Below are 16,839 nucleotides of genomic sequence, written 5' to 3'. Positions count from 1 at the left end.
CTTAAAATTACATACATTTTATTTTAATATTTATTTTTGATTTTTAAATTATATATAATTAAATTATTATGTTTTATATCTATATATGTAATTATAAATATTTATATGTTGTTAATATAACTTAAATAAATGTATTTTTCTTACCATTGTTTATAATTTATAAAAATTTTATTTTTATAACATATATTTTAATATAATTATATATATATATATATAATGTTTTATGTTGTAAACGCCTAAACCGCCTAAAAACCATCTAGACCCCGACTAAGCGTTCTAGGCGCTAGGCGTTGGATCACCGCCCAGATTCCGCCTAGCGCTTTCTTGAACACTGGTAAAAAGTATAGTAAAATCTATAGTTATTAATTAACTATTTTCACTTTTTATATTTATTTATGCTTTATTACGACAAATACAATTTGATTTCAAAGTTTGTACATCAAATGTGAACGAGTTCCGCCGGAAATTAACATATTGTACAAAATATAATAGAGATATTACCATACTTGCATTATTTATTACATATATACACTCTGTGTTGAACTTGTCCAACAGATCCTACAGATTTTAGGATAGCTCCTCTTTGTTGAACTTATCCCAAGCTTCCTGTACGATGCAAATAGTGGCAAGTTAGATCATATTATTCACACCTAAATTTTACAGCTGGTGTACTGAATGCGTCATTTCCAAGCGCCAGCAGCTTGTTCCAAAACTGGAGAGCTGAGATTTCTCAAGCATCAACTTTAAGAGAACTGAACCGAAACAAACCCTTCAAGAAATTGGACATTCCACAACACAAAAGGTTGAACTGTGGAAAAACATACCTTCAAAATGTTGAAGACCTTTTCGGCTATATACTTTTGTTGAGCTCCTTTCTGTTGAACTTTATCAGGATGGACATACAAGTTTGCCTTTTTGTACACTTTCTTCACTGCCGCACAAGTGATCAAATCAGTTAGAGAGACAGCTTTCCAACCGCATCCTGGCCACAGTACCTGAGGATAAAACTTACTAAGAACACTTGAATAGACTTTGAGATATTTTTAACAATGTAAAGAGACAAAAGTTGGTTTAAAACTACTTACGAGATGCAACGATGATAACAATGCACGCATGTTCCCTTCTTTCCCAGCTGCCCAAAGCTTAATCTCCGCATCAAGGGTCTCAGAAATCCTCTAAACAGGATTTAAATCCATTTTTTTCAAAGAAAGATAAGCACCTGATGTCAACATTACTAATGGTTTTGAAAGAAAAGTATGATAGTGAAGAAGTTTTATAAAAAAATATGTGATAAATAGCATCACTTACACTCCTTTCTTCTTGTCCAATCTGAATTTGACGATCACGGTCATTCATATCAGATACAGCCTGATCCTACATATATGAAGAAGACATTGAGTAGCGTAATATCACTGTGAACCAAAACACAGAATCTGCTTGCTGCAAGCTAAAATTTGATGAGAAACAGTAATAAATCACCCTCAACAAACAAACTGGTTACAAAAAGCTTATGTATCGCAATGCAAGACATTTACATAAGCACGGCAAGTGGTTTGGGGAAAAGTTCCATCCATTCAACAAATAGATCGTACATTGCTCAGGTGATATATCATAATAGAGGTAGAAAAGGTTGCACAAAACGAATCAAAGCAAAATCCATGCATACCATTTGTTTCTTTATTCTTTGTTCACGCTCCCATCTAGCTATTCTTCTTTTGTCACTTTCCCCTGGAATTGCCTTAAATTCTCTAAGAAACGGGTCATCTGTTGCATAAGAAACATGGCTTAGAAATAATATAGGAGTAATCTGATATTGAAGAAAACAGATCACCACAACGCCTACCTCCAAAAAGTGGAAAAAGTTCATCCAGGACATGTGCTGGAGCATCAGGTTTCTTTGTACTAAGCGAACCTTCTTCATTACATTTCTCTTTTGGCACACCAAATTCTTCCTTGCAAGATCAAAAAGACGATATACAGAATGCAGATTCGGAACAACGTTTTGTAAATTGGTAACATTTTTAAAAGGGTGAGATTTTTTCTTACTTCAGTTGTAGCATATGAATCTGGTACACTTTTGGACCCAGGGATGAAAATGGATTCAAGGTCATCTACACCAAATTCTTGTTTCTTTTCTTCAACATCTACATCATTGTCAGAATCCAGAGAGCTACAATGCAAAATACCCATAGCAAATTCTGCAAGCTCATCTACAGAAGCAATTCTTGGGTTCGTAACTGTGCCAAAAAAAAAGAAAGTGAAACAACACAAAATTAATAGTATTAACTAACAAAAAGATCAACGGTTCTTTCATTCCCCTGTATTAGAATATGGAGACAATCCAGTTTTGTTGCAAATCCTTTCAGCGGAACCACATCTATACCTGAAGATGGATCTACCAAATTTGAAGGTCGAACCTCAAAAGGGTCATCAGCAATAACATTCCATGTATCGGTCGCGCTGAAACAACAATAAAAAAAAAACAATCCCACAATTCATGATACAGCAGACAGATATCTTAAAAATAATTAGCCAAAGAGTTTGAACTAATATGATGATCACAAACCTGTTACTTGGTTGACTAAGTCCACCACCAAATCCAGGTATCAACTCATCATCAAAGTCATCACTAAAACACGACCTTTTCTTACCATATTCATTACAAGAAAACTTGTTCAACTCATCCCCACCGTCAAACTTGAAATCAATAATAAAATCCGTGTCCCAAGCGCTATGATTCGAAGAACCATACGAGGTCAACTCTGCCGTTTCGCCATTGTTAGGGTTGACCGATCGCTTCTTCAAGGAAGCCATTGCCATTGGAGCAGACTTGCCTTGTGGCTTTAACCCATATCGCTCCGTGACGAGAACAGCGAAATCTTCCATCTCCCACTAATTTTGATCGAGCAAAAATAAAATAAAACAAGTGATGATCAAAGTCAAAAGACACAACCTTTCAAATCGATCCGGTGGAAAATCAAAGATCTTTTCACCTGTAACACACCCACACTAGTAAAGCTGATCGAGTGAGCCGTCCGTTTCTAGGTTTCAGAGGAGCTTAATTTTACCGGTAAATTTCAAAGCTCCTCTTCTCTCTCTCTCTCTCTCTCTCTCTCTCTCATCTTGTCTTCTTCAGAAGCCTCTTTATAAATTTATAAATTTCCTTTTCTCTTTTGACTCGGCGCGCCAGTGTTAGCTTATTGGGCTATTTAGGCCTTCTTTTCCTTTTCTTTACTGGGCTTACACACGTGGCCCATTTATCTCGCTCTCAAAACGATGCGTATACCTCGTCCGTCTTCTTCAGTCGTCGAGTGGAGATCCTCCGGTGAGCAAAACCACCACTTGATCCCTAAAGGTAAAGAAAAAGCGAATAACTTCTGATAACGCATATGTGTGTTAGTTATAGTTAGATAGATATGTTTCTGTATTAATTTATGAACACAACTATAATAATGCTCATCACCTGTTCGACGAAATGCCTCACATTGTTTTTTTTTGGCGATGGGAATGTTAGATCAACCATGACGATCAGGATTCTTAATCATCAATCCAGATTATGTTGTAAGAGTGCGAGGCTGTATAGTTTAAGCGAACAAGCGAGAGATGTTGCGGATGTGGCGAAGAACATATCTAAAGTAATGATGTCTTCGCCGCAATTGGTGCTTGACTCGGCTTTAGATCAAAGCGGGTTAAGGGTTTCACAAGAAGTTGTAGAAGATGTTCTAAATAGATTCAGGAATGCTGGTTTGTTGGCATACAGGTTCTTTCAGTGGTCTGAGAAGCAACGGCATTACGAGCATAGTGTTCGTGCGTATCACATGATGATCGAGTCTACTGCAAAGATAAGACAGTACAAGCTCATGTGGGATCTCATCAACTCAATGAGGAAGAAGAAGATGCTAAATGTCGAGACTTTTTGTATCGTTATGAGAAAGTATGCGAGGGCGCAGAAAGTGGATGAGGCGATTTACGCGTTTAATGTGATGGAGAAGTATGATTTGCCGCCTAATCTTGTGGCGTTCAACGGGTTGCTGAGTGCTTTGTGTAAATCCAAGAATGTGAGGAAAGCGCAGGAGGTATTCGAGAAGATGAGAGATCGGTTTACGCCCGACTCCAAAACGTATAGCATATTGCTTGAAGGATGGGGGAAAGAACCCAACTTGCCAAAGGCAAGAGAGGTTTTCCGGGGGATGATTGATGCAGGTTGTCACCCGGATATAGTGACCTTTAGTATAATGGTTGACATACTTTGTAAAGCTGGAAGAGTTGATGAAGCTCTTGGCATTGTGAGGAGCATGGATCCAAGCATTTGCAAGCCGACCACTTTTATCTATAGTGTGCTTGTACATACTTATGGAACTGATAACCGGCTTGAAGAGGCGGTTGATACGTTCCTCGAGATGGAAAGAAGTGGAATGAAAGCTGATGTAGCGGTTTTCAATTCATTGATTGGCGCATTTTGCAAAGCAAACAGGATGAAGAATGTGTATAGGGTTTTGAAAGAAATGAAGAATAAGGGTGTGACGCCTAACTCCAAGTCATGTAACATTATCCTACGCCACTTAATAGATCGTGGAGAGAAAGATGAAGCTTTTGATGTGTTTAGGAAAATGATCAAAGTGTGTGAACCAGACGCAGACACATACACGATGATGATAAAGATGTTTTGTGAGAAGAAAGAGATGGAGACGGCAGATAAAGTGTGGAAGTACATGAGGAAGAAAGGGGTGTTCCCAAGTATGCATACATTCGCTGTTCTTATTAACGGGCTGTGCGAGCATCATGACACTCAGAAAGCTTGTGTGTTGTTAGAGGAGATGATCGAGATGGGGATTCGACCATCAGGTGTGACGTTTGGTAGATTAAGACAGCTGCTTCTCAAAGAAGATAGAGAAGATGTGCTCAAGTTTCTTAATGAGAAGATGAACGTTTTGGTCAATGAGCCTTTGTGTGATTGACTTTGTTTAAGTTTCCTGGTAACCACATACATTTGTACGTCTTACAATAACTGATCCTAACTCCTAAGCATTCTGCACATGTTTTGTTTGTGCAATTGGCCCATGATCCATTTCAGTTGTTGTAAAGTTTATAACTGAAGTTGAAATCAGATTTTGTTGTGGTTTTGATACATGAGATATATATATATATATATTTATATAAAGAGATGATACGAAACAGTTGATGTGCTGCAGATGATATGACATCAAGCCCAAAAGACTCCAATTTAGTTTCTCCAAGAACATAAACACAGCTAAAAAAGATGATCTTTCTATGATTATAAGATGCAAAGAAAACAGACTAGTCGCATCAACTATAAGATGTCGATCTCGAACTCAAGGTTTCCAAGTATCCCAGTTCATGAATTTGGAAGTGTTCTTGCATCTTCTAGTGCCAAACAAAATCTTAAGTCCAGAACAAACCAACTACACAATCTGGTTCAGTGTCTCTTAGACTTGGACTCGGTTTTGGATAGCATGTATCCAGAGATCTTGTTCACCTCGTACAGTAGCCCAGCAGAGAACAAGAAACTGCAGACATATCAAGAAACAGCAGAGCAATCAGCACACATCTTTATCCTAGGGAGGTATGAAATAATTAAAACATGGAGGATGGATATATATCAAGCAGAGCTAGTGAATTTCCACATACCAGGTTGTAATACAAACCCGATGCACAGTGCTAGCAGCGATAAGAGCTATGATTTCGGCAAGAATGACTGTCATGAAGATAAAAAAAATGACTTCAATAAATTGCAAACCCTTGTTTATTCACGCAGCAGAAGCAGGAGGAGCCAAACAAACTTCTAGTCGTTTGTTACTGTGATTCTCATATAGGTGATCCAAATAAGACAATAGATGACAAGTTTCATGTTCCACCAAGAAAATCACTGAAAGAGTCTTTTATTATCAGAACGTAAACTTAAAGCATCATCAAAATTGAGAAAATGTGTGCACTTGCAAACTAATTCTAGTGTGATGCTGCTGTGTTATGCCCTTAAACTACAAACCCCGATTTCAATGGTTTTGTGACCTTATGAATAATTTTGATTTCAAGAAGAAGCAAGGACATACCAGCACCCCAACCACTCTTGATGCTAGAAGATTCCTGGAAATTGCCAATGAACTGCAAGTAAAAGAAACCGGACATCAATCGAAATTGACACTCAACAAAACGTAGATACAACAAAAGATCTCAGCTTTTACGACACAGATCAAACATTGGAGTTGTAAAGGTAATACATTTCCATGACTACGAGGTAAAATTATAAGGAGCTTACAGTGAGAGAAAACAAAAAAAGGAGAGAGCTTGTGAATCCACCAAGGATCGTGAACAGCTCTGAAGAAGCTAACTTCCCTCTGTAAATTTCTTGAAGCGATAGGATCACTGTAAACACAAGAACAGACCCAAGCATCGATGATCCAGCTCCTGCCATGGTTCTAAATCCCCCAACCAAACAATCAAAATTAAGACCGTCACAACAGACACACACTACTAATGCTCTTGATCGCAAATCAAGACAAATTAAAGCTTCATTCGAAGAATGTGATGTGTTACCTTGAAAAAACCCTAAATAGATCTTCTCTTCTCGCTCGACACTGCCACAGTTCCACTTCGAAGATCGGCAAATTAGCTTACCAAAGGAAGGAGATCGAGAAGAGATACAAGAATTGGTAAATTGGGACTCGCATTGACCAAAAAATACATGTCTATAATCAATATTACATATATACCCTTGCCGTACCAAACGCCGTCGTTTCTTCGAAACCAAACGACGTAGTATGTTACGTAACACTATGAATTTGGTAAATTCCCCGGTTTAATAACTCGTCTTCGCAAACCAGAACAGAGCATTGTATGTACCGCGGGTTTGAGATTTTGATTCTCATAAATTCTCCGGATATGTAGTCGATGCGGCTTTTCATTCCCCGGATAAATTCCCCGCATCGACTACATAGACGGCTTTTCAGGTCTTCAAGGAGATGTCTCAGAAGAGTTGCCTTAGAAATGAGGTTTTCCTACACTCAACTGATATATGGTCTTTGTGAAGCAAAGAGGATCGATGAAGCTTTGAGCTTGTTGGTGAAAATGAAAGATGACAATTGTTGTCCTATTGTTCGTACATACAATGTGCTTATAAATGCTTTGTGTGGAACATGGCGTAAATCAGAAGCGTTGAGTTTGTTTAAGCAAATGTCAGAAAGTTGCATTAAGCCTGATGTGTGTATGTATACTGTGCTAATTCAGAGCTTTTGTAGTGGAGATAAGCTCGATGAAGCAAGTGGGTTACTAGATCATATGCTGGAATTTGGGTTGACGCCAAATGTTATTACATACAATGCATTGATTAAAGGGTTTTGTAAGAAGAATGTGCACATAGCAATGGGACTTCTTAGTAAGATGCAAGAGCAAAATTTGGTGCAAGACCTGATTACTTATAATACATTGATTGCTGGACAGTGTAGCTCTGGTAATTTAGACAGTGCATATAGATTGCTTAGTTCGATGCAAGAAAAAGGATTGGTTCCAAACCACCATACATACAGTAGTTTTATAGATTATCTATGTAAAAATGAGTGGATGGAAGAAGCGCGTGGCCTGTTTGATTCCCTCACTCGTAAAGGCATAGACGCAGACGTCGTCATGTAAACTGCTTTGATCAATGGGTATTGCAAGGCTGGGAAACTAGATGATGCTAAAATGTTGTTTGATAGTTGCGTGCCAGATTTGTATACATATAATGCCTTGATACACGGGTTATGTGGTAATGGGAAATTAAAAGAAGCCTTGTTACTGAAGGTAAAGATGGAGAAGTTAAGGCTACAACCTACACAAAGTACATACACGACGTTTATTGCAAGAATGCTTAAAGCAGGGGACTTTTCTGAAGCTGATAAATGTTTTAATGTTATGTTGTCTTCGGGACAAAAGCATGATGCTCAGAGTTATGGATCATTTATCTCGGCGTATTGTAGTGCTGGGAGATTGCAAGAAGCTGAAGAGATGATGGTGAAAATAAGGGGAGAGGGTGTTACTCCGGATGAGTTCACTTATACCTCAATGGTTAATGCTTATGGATCTCTAGGGCTAACTTATTCTGCATTTGATGTCCTGAAGCGCATGTTGGATACTGGCTGTGAACCTTCTCACCGTACATATATGTCTCTGATCAAACACTTGTTCAAGAAGAAACGCATAACAGAGAAGTGTGGTGGAACAGGAAGTTACTTGGAGTCCACGGATATTATGTGGGAGATGATGGAGTTTGATAGCATTGTCGAACTTTTTGAGAAAATGGTAGAGCATGGGTGTAACCCTGATGCCAAATGCTATGAGAAGCTTTTATTAGGGATATGTGAAGTTGGAAATTTAGAGATAGCAAAAAGATTGTTAAATCGGATGGAAAGAATTAGGAATATCTCCAAGTGAGAAAATTTGCGATGGTCTTCTTAGATGTTACTACAAGCTGCAAAAGTATGAGGAAGCTGCAAAGGTTGTAGAAGATATCATATGCAATGGTCACTCACCACAACTAGAGTTTTGAAAAATGTTGATTTGCAAGCTGTATGAAGAAGGAGATCAAAAAGAGAGAGGCAAATCGGTTTTCAAAAAACTGATTCGATGTGGATTATATTGTGATGATGAAATCGCTTGGAAAATCCTCATCGACGGTATGCTTAGACAAGGCTTTGGAGAGGGGTTTCGTGAACTGTTTCAAGTAATGGAAAAAAGTGGCTGCTGATATGTTACGGTTTTGACTCACTTTGACCCCGTTTATTTGATAGTTTTGTAGTTGTTTGAGTCCTTTTCAGGTTATAATAAGAGGCTAGGAAACTAAAAGCAAGGATTGGAACAGCAGGAGCAATCGGAGCAGAAAGGAGTTGAATCCGAGCAGAAAAGCTGATTTTAGACCCAGGAGCACATGCTCCCGATTTCCGAGCACATGCTCCCAACTCTACGGTTTCATGACGACACGTGGCAAGCATCTAGGCGCCGATTCCCTGCCTAATTCCCCTTATTTTAGGCGATCCTTTGTGAGAGAAAGAGGGCTGAGATCGCTTTTTAATAGGGAGATTTGAATTTGGAATCTTTCCTTATTTTTCTCTACTTGTATGCTATTTAACTTAGGGTTTTTAGGGGAGAGGATATACCTTTTTCTTTGGGTTTTTGAGCGACGTTTTTGTGAGAGGAAGAAGAGCGGCTACCTTGTGAAGCATTCTCTGAACCCTTTTTATTTTTATGTCATTGAATTTCTCATCTTTTGCTATGATTCATTTCTCTATGTCTGAGTAGTTTTCTTTGCTAGATTAGGGGTTTCAAAAGGGGTTTCATGGGTTAGCAACATAACACAAATAGGGCTTTATATAATCGATTGTCTTCACTATTGTTAGACTTAATGCTTAGGTTGATTTGATCACCCAATCTATGATTTTAGGTTTATCTATTCATCAAAAGTGTAATAGGTTGCTAGAAAAGACATTAGTGGGCAAATTATCCTAGACCTGCGAAAGTTGATGTATAGGTGATTTGTGAACTTATCATTCATGTTCTTTAATGCTTGTCTGCGATTCTGGGCTCAAACGACAGTTTAGGGTTTATGGACCGCCGAGCATGTGCTCCGGATGTCTGAGCACGTGCTCCGCGTTTCCGCACAGAATCGATCAGATAGAGTTATTGATGCCACGACAGTGGATCAGTTTATATTTATGTTTGAGTTCTAGACTGGTACTTAATCTATGCCCTGAATAGTTGTTTAGTTGCTGTCTCTGAAATTCCCGAGAATTACCCCTGATCTAGTGTTTTGCTTATTGCCTTTTTATACCGTTTTAATCGCGTTACTGTTACCAAACAAACCCAACTTTGAATTGTCTTAGCTTGAAATTGAACCAATAGAACCATAGAGTAAAACTTGGTCTTCGTGGGATTCGACCCCTAAGTACTATTTCTTTGCTGTGCACTTGCAGTAGGAAAATAGGGTTTAAAACTCTATGTATCAGCTGCAAATTTAGCTATCAGACAATATCAATGCTTATAGAAGGGCTTAAAGGGAAAGACTTGATTTGTATATGTTATTAAATTACTCTGGTCACTTTGATTGGTTATAGATTCTAAATTGGGGACGTGATGTAATATCTTATATAATCCTTTGAGGTTCAGTCAACTTGGTATTCCCATTAATTAATATAAGCCCTTTCTTTAAATACTCAAAGTTAAAAAAACTTAAAAAGCAGAGAGACGCGCGAGTGGCGGTGTGAAAGGTCTGTTTCGAGGCATGAACGCTCGAATGGCCGACCTTTTAGTCGGGCCCAAAACGTGTGAAATGGTGGGCGGTTATTGGTTTTGAGTTGGAAGCCCATATCAAATCCTAATTTAACAAGTTCACTATACATTATATGAAAATAAGAACTTTTTTTTAATATCTTATCGATTGCTGGCCTCCCTACTAGCGAAGGTCTCTTTATCATCCTTCCCAATCACTTGCGTCTACCCTTTAGCTACGATCCTGATTTGTTGAACACTCTACAAATCACCCATTCCTCCTGTGTTTTCACACCCAAAAAAAAAATGTTATTATTACACACTTTAATATTTCTTCCGTTTCAAAATATAAGATGTTTTGAGTGAAAGCACGCAAATTAAGAAATCATCACTTTAAAAAAGTTCAACCAATCATAAACAAGACTGCATAAAATAAATAATAAAAAAATAGAAAAGTAATCTTAAAGTTACTTAAAAAGTTGAAAACATCTTATATTATGAAACAAAGAAAAACCTCTAAAATATCATATATTATGAAACGGAAAGAGTATTATTTATAAGTACATATATATATGTAGATAATTATGACTAACGTGAAGATGGGTGAAAGAAATTATTTAAAAGATAGTTTGACTTTTAATCTGATTATGCAGTTAAATTAATTTTGCAATAAATTGCATTTGAAGTTGGGTCCTCCGCGTCCATGGAAAGCCAAGAATCGTAGACCATGACGTGTTATATGGTTCTATGTACATTGATTCTGTGCCCATGCGTATGCACTAATAAAAAAATATAGATGTAATTAGACAATGTATAACCTTCTATCATTGTATTTGTACAAATACACTACAACAAATATGTATATTGATAGCAGACGGATATAGCTCATTTTCCGTCACTGCTATGAAAGATGAGATTTTTTTTCGCTTACTTTTTAATAGCATCTTATTAACGCTATGATAGGAAAATTATGTAGCGGGAAACAAAAGTGACTTTTGTCCGCCAATACTTAGTGAAATTATTCACTTAATCGCCAAATAAAAAAAAAACCCAAAAACTCGACACACTCTCTCTCTCTCTCTCGTTACAACCTAAGCTCAACCTAAGAAGATTTCTTCTTCTAAATTCTCTGTGTGTGCTCAAATTCTTCTAAATTTCTTATCAATTCTTCAGTTTTATCGCCGTTTGTGAAAAGCCCCAATTTCGCCGTTTGTGAAAAGCCCCAATTTCGCCCTAAATCTCCATATCCATCGCAATTGATAGCTCGAATCCATTTTTGAGGCATGTCTTTCTTCTTCCTCCTAATTTCGTTATTTGTTTCGATTATTTGTGATTTCAAACAGCTTTTGATTTCGATAAGGGTCAGATTTAGTTATCTGTTTTGTTAGGGTTCGATTTATCTAGATTTATTTCGTTATCTGTTTTTTAGGGTTCGATTATTTACAGATTTTGAGAATGTGGAGTTTCGAATCCATCTGTTTTGTTAGGGTTCGATTATTTACAGATTTGACTCAAAAATAGCTTTTGGATTTGAGTATTTGCGCCTTCATAAACTGAACGATTTTTTTTTTTTCCCAAGTGTTGGTGATTGAAATGTTGGGGAACTGAAGCTTCTCATTTCTCTGTACTCACACAACAGGTTAGTATCACTCAACCAATAGTTAAACATTATTATTACACACGAATATTGGTGATTGCTATGTTTTGTCCTTTGAGTCTGATTCGTATAAATAGTGATTAGATTAGTGAGATTTTACACAGTTAGATATTGGTTTAAGAGCATCTGTATGTGTCTGAAGTAGTGCAGTATTGTCTGAATTGTTGCTTAATGTGAGCTTTGTATAATATGTATCTCTATTTTATCTATAAAGGTTAAAATTTATATTATAACATATAATGTTGGACAAGGCATGGGTGCATCTATGCAGGTAAGGAATTATATTTCATAATTAGGTTTTATTTTGGGTTTGGATACTTTAAGATGTTCTTTTAGTTATGATTTTTTTCTTTAATTATCCATTGAAGAGCTGATCCTGGTTATAAAAGTGGAGCTTGGAAATTTGTAAGGGATGTGTCTGCGGCTTTAGGTGACATAGAAATGATAATATGTCCTTGTAAAGACTGTCGTAATGTAGTACGACAGTTAAACAGTGTTGTGGTTGAGCATCTTGTAATAAGAGGGATGGATGAGGCATACAAGGTGCATAGTGATTGGTATCATCATGGAGATGTGAAGTCAGTAGATGAATTTCAAAGTAAACCAACTCAGTGGAATGAGGAAGTTTTTGAGTTATATAAAGCTGCTGAATTTTTTGATCAAGAGTTGGCTTTTAGAGGTGACTTAGCTGACCAACCTGTGGGCGACTTAAGTGAGATTGCAGAGGGTGAGGACCAACAAGAGGATGAGTTCCTTGCAAAGATCCGGGATGCTGAAACCCCACTATACCCTAGCTGTTCAAACCACAGCAAGTTATCGGCTATTGTGACTTTGTTTAGGATTAAGACACATAATGGCTGGTCGGATAAGAGCTTCAATGAACTGCTTCAGACATTGCCAAGCATGTTGCCAGATGGTAATGTCTTTCACACATCATTGTATGATGTCAAGAAATTTTTAAAGAGCTTTCATATGGGATATGAAAAGATCGACGCATGTGTTAATGATTGCTGCCTCTTCAGAAAGAAGTTAAAGAAGCTTGATAAATGTCCCAAATGTAATGCTTCACGGTGGAAGACTAATAAGCGGACTAATGAGGTAAAGAAAGGTGTCCCACAGAAAGTATTAAGATATTTTCCAATTATACCAAGGCTGAAGAGAATGTTCAGATCAGAGGACATGGCTAAGGACTTACGGTGGCATTACACTAACAAGAGCACTGATGGAAAACTTCGACATCCAGTAGATTCTGTTACATGGGCTCAGATGAATGAGAAGTATCCTTCATTTGCAGCTGAAGAAAGGAACATACGGCTTGGGCTGTCCACAGATGGATTTAATCCATTCAACATGAAGAATAGTAATTATAGTAGCTGGCCTGTGCTATTGGAAGAAAGTGAGTCCAGATCTTAAAACACTTCTCTGGAGATCTGTTCAGGTAACAAGAATTTTTTTTTGTTTTTAAAAAGTCTCTCAATTGAACATGTTTACTTTTATAGTTATGGTGTGAGTGTAAGTGAATGCAGGCAAGGTTTGAGCTTGATGAAGATTGGCAAAGGATATCTGTGATTCACCAGATGGGACATTTGTGGCGATCACACAAGTCTGTCACGGTGAAGGCTATAAATTTGGCTGCAAATAACCAAGAGAGGATGAATTTGAGACCACCAAATATTGGTCCTGTTGATTGGCAAAAATTTGTCAAACTCAAAACTAGTGCTGCATTTAAGGTAATTACTTGTGATTATAATTGTTTAGTAGTTGATTGGTGATTAGTAATTAACATGTTTCATTATTAGGCCGTGAGTGAGAAATATAAAGCAAAAAGAAAGAATCAGATACCTCACACCACTAGTCGTAAAGGGATCAGCAGACTAACAGAAGAAATGGCAAGCATATATACTACAACTATGTTGTTTATTATTATACATAGTGCTTGTACTGTTACTGAAATTTTGTTTTCTGGAACAGAAAGCTGAAAGTGAAGATCCTTCCAGCGTGACAAGACTAGATGTTTGGATCAAGTCTCGCACCAAAAAGGATGGTACACCAGTAGATACGAATGCAGCTGATTTGATTGTAAGTCTGAATAGAGTTGTACACCAGTAAATAGTGTGTTATCGACTAGTAAAACCTGAAACTGTCTTTATGTTTTTCAGCAAAAAGCAGCTGAAATTGGTGGAAGTGATGCTCCAGCATTTTTAACAAATCCAGATGAAGATCACCTCGCCAAGCTTTTAGGACCTGACAATTCTGGTAGGCTGAGGGCAATGGGTAGAGGCATGAGTAAGACCAAATTAGCTTGTTTACAAATGCAGAGCAAGTGTATGGCTGAAATGGAAGAGCGGCAAGTAAAATTAGTAAAACAGGTCAATGCCTTGGAAAGTGAACTTGGCAGAATCAAGAATCAGGTTAGATACTTAAGAGTTCTCTACTATTCATCAGCCAGTTAGAGTAATATAAATTGATGTTATTTTTGTTTATGTTACAGAGACCAGAAGCTGAAATGGATGAAAACTCAGCTGCAAGAGTAACATATTCTTACTTCTTTTCATATCAGCTAAGTGATTCTTCTTAGTGTCGTTTATGATTCTTAGTTGCTCATGAAATTGTTGCAGAGTGTAAACAAAAGAGCACATCCTAAGTGTGTGTTTGTTGATTGGTCTGACATTGATGAAAATGTTGGTGAGGGTCGGATTCTTTCTTCTGATCCGGATGACATAGTGAATGACTGTCGTCTTGGCCCTTATGATCTCAAAGTGTTAGTTGAAGCTGCATATAAACCAGATGCATTTCTATGGAGACCTGCACAAAAGATCTTTCATATGAAAGAAGCTGTTGGACATATAATCGCATGGCCAACTGATAAGTGTAGACTGGTAGACAACAACATCCAAATGGAAGACATTGCCCCTATGGTATTTATAATTTCTAGCAATGTGTTAGCAATGTATTACCCCTGTCTATAATGCTAATTAATTATATTGGATTTGTTTACTGATTGTGTTTAACAGGGTATACAAGGAAACAAATGTAAACTATTGGATTTGTCTAAGGGTGACGTCATTGTTGCTGAGGGGCGTTGGGAGACACAAGAACCAAGTGCGTTGGTTAACAGAATTCCTCTTGGACCAAAAGCAGTTAAAGTATTTGTGGATTCAGTAAAGCAGCCTGATACATCACTATGGAGACCTACAGCTGAAATGTCATTTCTTGAGGACTGTTTGATGGCTTACGTATCTTGGCCCCTGAGTAAGGTTGATTTTGAAAATCCCTCAACTCCAACTGGTCAGAATGCTACATCACATGCTTCTTTGTCTGCATCAAAGGCCAAGTCTGCAGCCACAGCTTCTAAGTCTGCTACAGAGTCCAAAACTTCAGCAACAGCTTCAAAGGCTGCATCGCAGGCCAAATCTGCATCTATGTCTTCTAAGTCTGCATCTGGTTCTGAGTCTCCTGTTGATGATGCAACGGGTCCAATATCACCAATAAAGAATACTTTACCATCACAGTCTCCTCTCAGGAAGTCTCCAGTAAGTGTTTTCATATGTTATGAAGTTGTTTTTGTTAATTATATGATGACTGATGGTTTATATTGTAAACATGGCAGCGCATTAATAAAGTTATTTCCAAGGAGAATAAGAAGTGCAAGTTGATGGATTTAACTGAAAAGAATAGGGTTGTGGCTGAAGGACGATGGGGAACAAATGATCCAGAACATAAGGTTCACTTTACTCGCTTGGGTTCTAATGCAGTTAAAGTGTGGATAGATGTTGTGAAGGTGAAAAATGTAAAAGTTTGGAGGCCATCCGATGAAATAGAGATTATTGAAGATGCACTTAGCTCCTGCATTGCTTGGCCAGAGAACAAGGTCATTATGTCTTAAACTGATGGTTTTATTGTGTAATGTTAAGTACTTGAGATTGCTTGTTTATTTTGGATGTTCTTGAGACTTTGATGGTAAACTGATGTTCTTGAGACTTTTGTTATGTATTTTGGATCTGAGACGTTTATTAATCAGATTTTATGAGATTTTATAAAACAGGTTATGTGTGCTATAATCACATATCAGAAAATGCTATAAAAGTACAGGTAAACGTTATGATAAAAGAATATACCATAGCACAGTAAACAAGATAAAACAGCATTTCGCAACAGCTATATTAGATATGTATAACATAGCACGAAAAATTAAATATTGTATAAATTTTTGCAAAATTATAATCTTGATAATACAGCAGTTTATTAGAGCTATGCTATAAAACTATAACATAGCACGAAAAAACAAATGTTGTATAAATTTTTTCAAAATTATGATCTTGATAATATAGCAATTTCTTAAAGCTATGTTATATTTTTATAACATAGCATACGTAATAAGTGCTATTGTATATGGGGTACATATAATAACAGTGCCCTAAAACAGCGCTCATGAAAACGCTATCAAAGACCTATGATAGCGTTTTTCTCTGGTTAACAATGTGCATATTTGTTGTAGTGATAATTCCTTCAAAAAGATATAGAATTCAAGTCAAAAACAGTCATTTTACAAACTGATAGAACTAACTGCGGTTAGATTGGAATGAATCTCAAATTGCGTATTACTAAATTAGTAATATAGAGCCATTGGATCAAGAATTCAAAAAAAAAAAAAAAAAAACGGAAAGAATGTTATGTTTTTTTTTTTTTTGGTAGGTGAGAGGGGACAACGTCCCTTCCAAATTTATTACGAAAGCTATAAAAAATTACACACGAGTTCTTTTCGAGAACGCAGTTCCTCTAGCATCCTCATCCAAAATAGAAACAACAGAAACAGGACAAGAATCAAACAAAACAATCCCGAGGGGCTGAGAGAAGGCATAGTTAGCCAATTCATCCGCCAGACGATTAGCCTCTCTATAACCATGAGAAATTCGGACAATCCA

At 37.1% G+C, this 16,839-nt stretch overlaps 3 protein-coding genes, 1 long non-coding RNA gene and 2 pseudogenes across 8 annotated transcripts; 4 read left to right on the top strand and 2 right to left on the bottom strand.

The window, feature by feature from the left end:
• Nucleotides 1-380: 380 nt before the first annotated feature.
• Nucleotides 381-3,231, bottom strand: LOC104751631 (auxilin-related protein 2-like). Of its 3 annotated transcripts, none has more exons than XR_015584999.1 (10): nucleotides 2,994-3,231; nucleotides 2,567-2,892; nucleotides 2,384-2,460; nucleotides 2,047-2,237; nucleotides 1,844-1,952; nucleotides 1,667-1,764; nucleotides 1,309-1,374; nucleotides 1,086-1,219; nucleotides 825-995; nucleotides 381-606 (listed from the first exon to the last, which is right to left on the bottom strand). XR_015584999.1 is itself a non-coding variant. In XM_019238604.2 (10 exons), the coding sequence occupies exons 2-10, from the start codon at nucleotides 2,884-2,886 to the stop codon at nucleotides 568-570; spliced, it is 1,161 nt and encodes a 386-aa protein (XP_019094149.1). In that variant the 5' UTR covers nucleotides 2,887-2,892; nucleotides 2,994-3,146; the 3' UTR covers nucleotides 381-567. The 3 variants fall into 3 exon arrangements, 2 of the variants coding, with proteins under 2 accessions (XP_019094149.1, XP_087348597.1); XM_019238604.2 differs by having other exon boundaries at nucleotides 1,086-1,175; nucleotides 2,994-3,146; XM_087492471.1 differs by having other exon boundaries at nucleotides 1,086-1,175; nucleotides 3,005-3,125.
• Nucleotides 3,232-3,521: 290 nt separating this feature from the next.
• On the top strand, nucleotides 3,522-5,128 carry LOC104753890 (pentatricopeptide repeat-containing protein At1g77360, mitochondrial pseudogene; annotated as a pseudogene). The gene has a single exon (XR_015584998.1). The product of XR_015584998.1 is annotated as a pentatricopeptide repeat-containing protein At1g77360, mitochondrial pseudogene (transcript).
• A 7-nt stretch (nucleotides 5,129-5,135) lies between these two features.
• On the bottom strand, nucleotides 5,136-6,701 carry LOC104751630 (uncharacterized). The gene is made up of 5 exons (XM_010473625.3): nucleotides 6,556-6,701; nucleotides 6,278-6,437; nucleotides 6,072-6,123; nucleotides 5,650-5,716; nucleotides 5,136-5,528 (listed from the first exon to the last, which is right to left on the bottom strand). The coding sequence occupies exons 2-5, from the start codon at nucleotides 6,431-6,433 to the stop codon at nucleotides 5,438-5,440; spliced, it is 366 nt and encodes a 121-aa protein (XP_010471927.1). The 5' UTR covers nucleotides 6,434-6,437; nucleotides 6,556-6,701; the 3' UTR covers nucleotides 5,136-5,437.
• A 304-nt stretch (nucleotides 6,702-7,005) lies between these two features.
• LOC109129539 (uncharacterized) lies at nucleotides 7,006-8,740 on the top strand (annotated as a pseudogene).
• A 3,093-nt stretch (nucleotides 8,741-11,833) lies between these two features.
• On the top strand, nucleotides 11,834-16,257 carry LOC147925902 (uncharacterized). 2 transcript variants are annotated; one of them, XR_015583770.1, is made up of 4 exons: nucleotides 11,834-11,896; nucleotides 12,129-12,185; nucleotides 12,283-12,613; nucleotides 16,038-16,257. It is a non-coding gene; the product is annotated as an uncharacterized LOC147925902 (long non-coding RNA). The 2 variants fall into 2 exon arrangements; XR_015583771.1 differs by lacking the exon at nucleotides 12,129-12,185.
• On the top strand, nucleotides 13,308-15,956 carry LOC104737117 (uncharacterized). The gene is made up of 9 exons (XM_087490416.1): nucleotides 13,308-13,352; nucleotides 13,441-13,644; nucleotides 13,714-13,803; nucleotides 13,886-13,993; nucleotides 14,074-14,325; nucleotides 14,406-14,444; nucleotides 14,533-14,832; nucleotides 14,929-15,447; nucleotides 15,525-15,956. The coding sequence occupies exons 2-9, from the start codon at nucleotides 13,492-13,494 to the stop codon at nucleotides 15,798-15,800; spliced, it is 1,737 nt and encodes a 578-aa protein (XP_087346542.1). The 5' UTR covers nucleotides 13,308-13,352; nucleotides 13,441-13,491; the 3' UTR covers nucleotides 15,801-15,956.
• Nucleotides 16,258-16,839: the final 582 nt, after the last annotated feature.

Source organism: Camelina sativa, chromosome 16 (assembly GCF_030686135.1).
Source record: "Camelina sativa cultivar CO46 ecotype springtype chromosome 16, ASM3068613v1".
Taxonomy (NCBI): domain Eukaryota; kingdom Viridiplantae; phylum Streptophyta; class Magnoliopsida; order Brassicales; family Brassicaceae; genus Camelina; species Camelina sativa.
The sequence above is the reverse complement of the archived record's forward strand: the minus strand, read 5'-3'. Positions and strand labels throughout refer to the sequence as shown.

What these genes read in the sequence shown, in the direction of transcription:
- LOC104751631 (XM_019238604.2), bottom strand. Translation starts at nt 2,886, where the DNA reads ATGGAAGATTTCGCTGTTCTCGTCACGGAGCGATATGGGTTAAAGCCA. An exon ending in CTTAGTCAACCAAGTAACAG is followed by an intron (nt 2,461 to 2,566) that starts GTTTGTGATCAT and finishes TTGTTGTTTCAG; the next exon opens with CGCGACCGATACATGGAATG. An exon ending in TTGGACAAGAAGAAAGGAGT is followed by an intron (nt 1,176 to 1,308) that starts GTAAGTGATGCT and finishes AATCCTGTTTAG; the next exon opens with AGGATTTCTGAGACCCTTGA.
- LOC104751630 (XM_010473625.3), bottom strand. Translation starts at nt 6,433, where the DNA reads ATGGCAGGAGCTGGATCATCGATGCTTGGGTCTGTTCTTGTGTTTACA. An exon ending in TTTTTTTGTTTTCTCTCACT is followed by an intron (nt 6,124 to 6,277) that starts GTAAGCTCCTTA and finishes TTTTACTTGCAG; the next exon opens with TTCATTGGCAATTTCCAGGA. An exon ending in CGGGTTTGTATTACAACCTG is followed by an intron (nt 5,529 to 5,649) that starts GTATGTGGAAAT and finishes ATATGTCTGCAG; the next exon opens with TTTCTTGTTCTCTGCTGGGC.
- LOC104737117 (XM_087490416.1), top strand. Translation starts at nt 13,492, where the DNA reads ATGGGACATTTGTGGCGATCACACAAGTCTGTCACGGTGAAGGCTATA. An exon ending in ATGAAAACTCAGCTGCAAGA is followed by an intron (nt 14,445 to 14,532) that starts GTAACATATTCT and finishes AAATTGTTGCAG; the next exon opens with AGTGTAAACAAAAGAGCACA. An exon ending in CTCCTCTCAGGAAGTCTCCA is followed by an intron (nt 15,448 to 15,524) that starts GTAAGTGTTTTC and finishes TAAACATGGCAG; the next exon opens with CGCATTAATAAAGTTATTTC.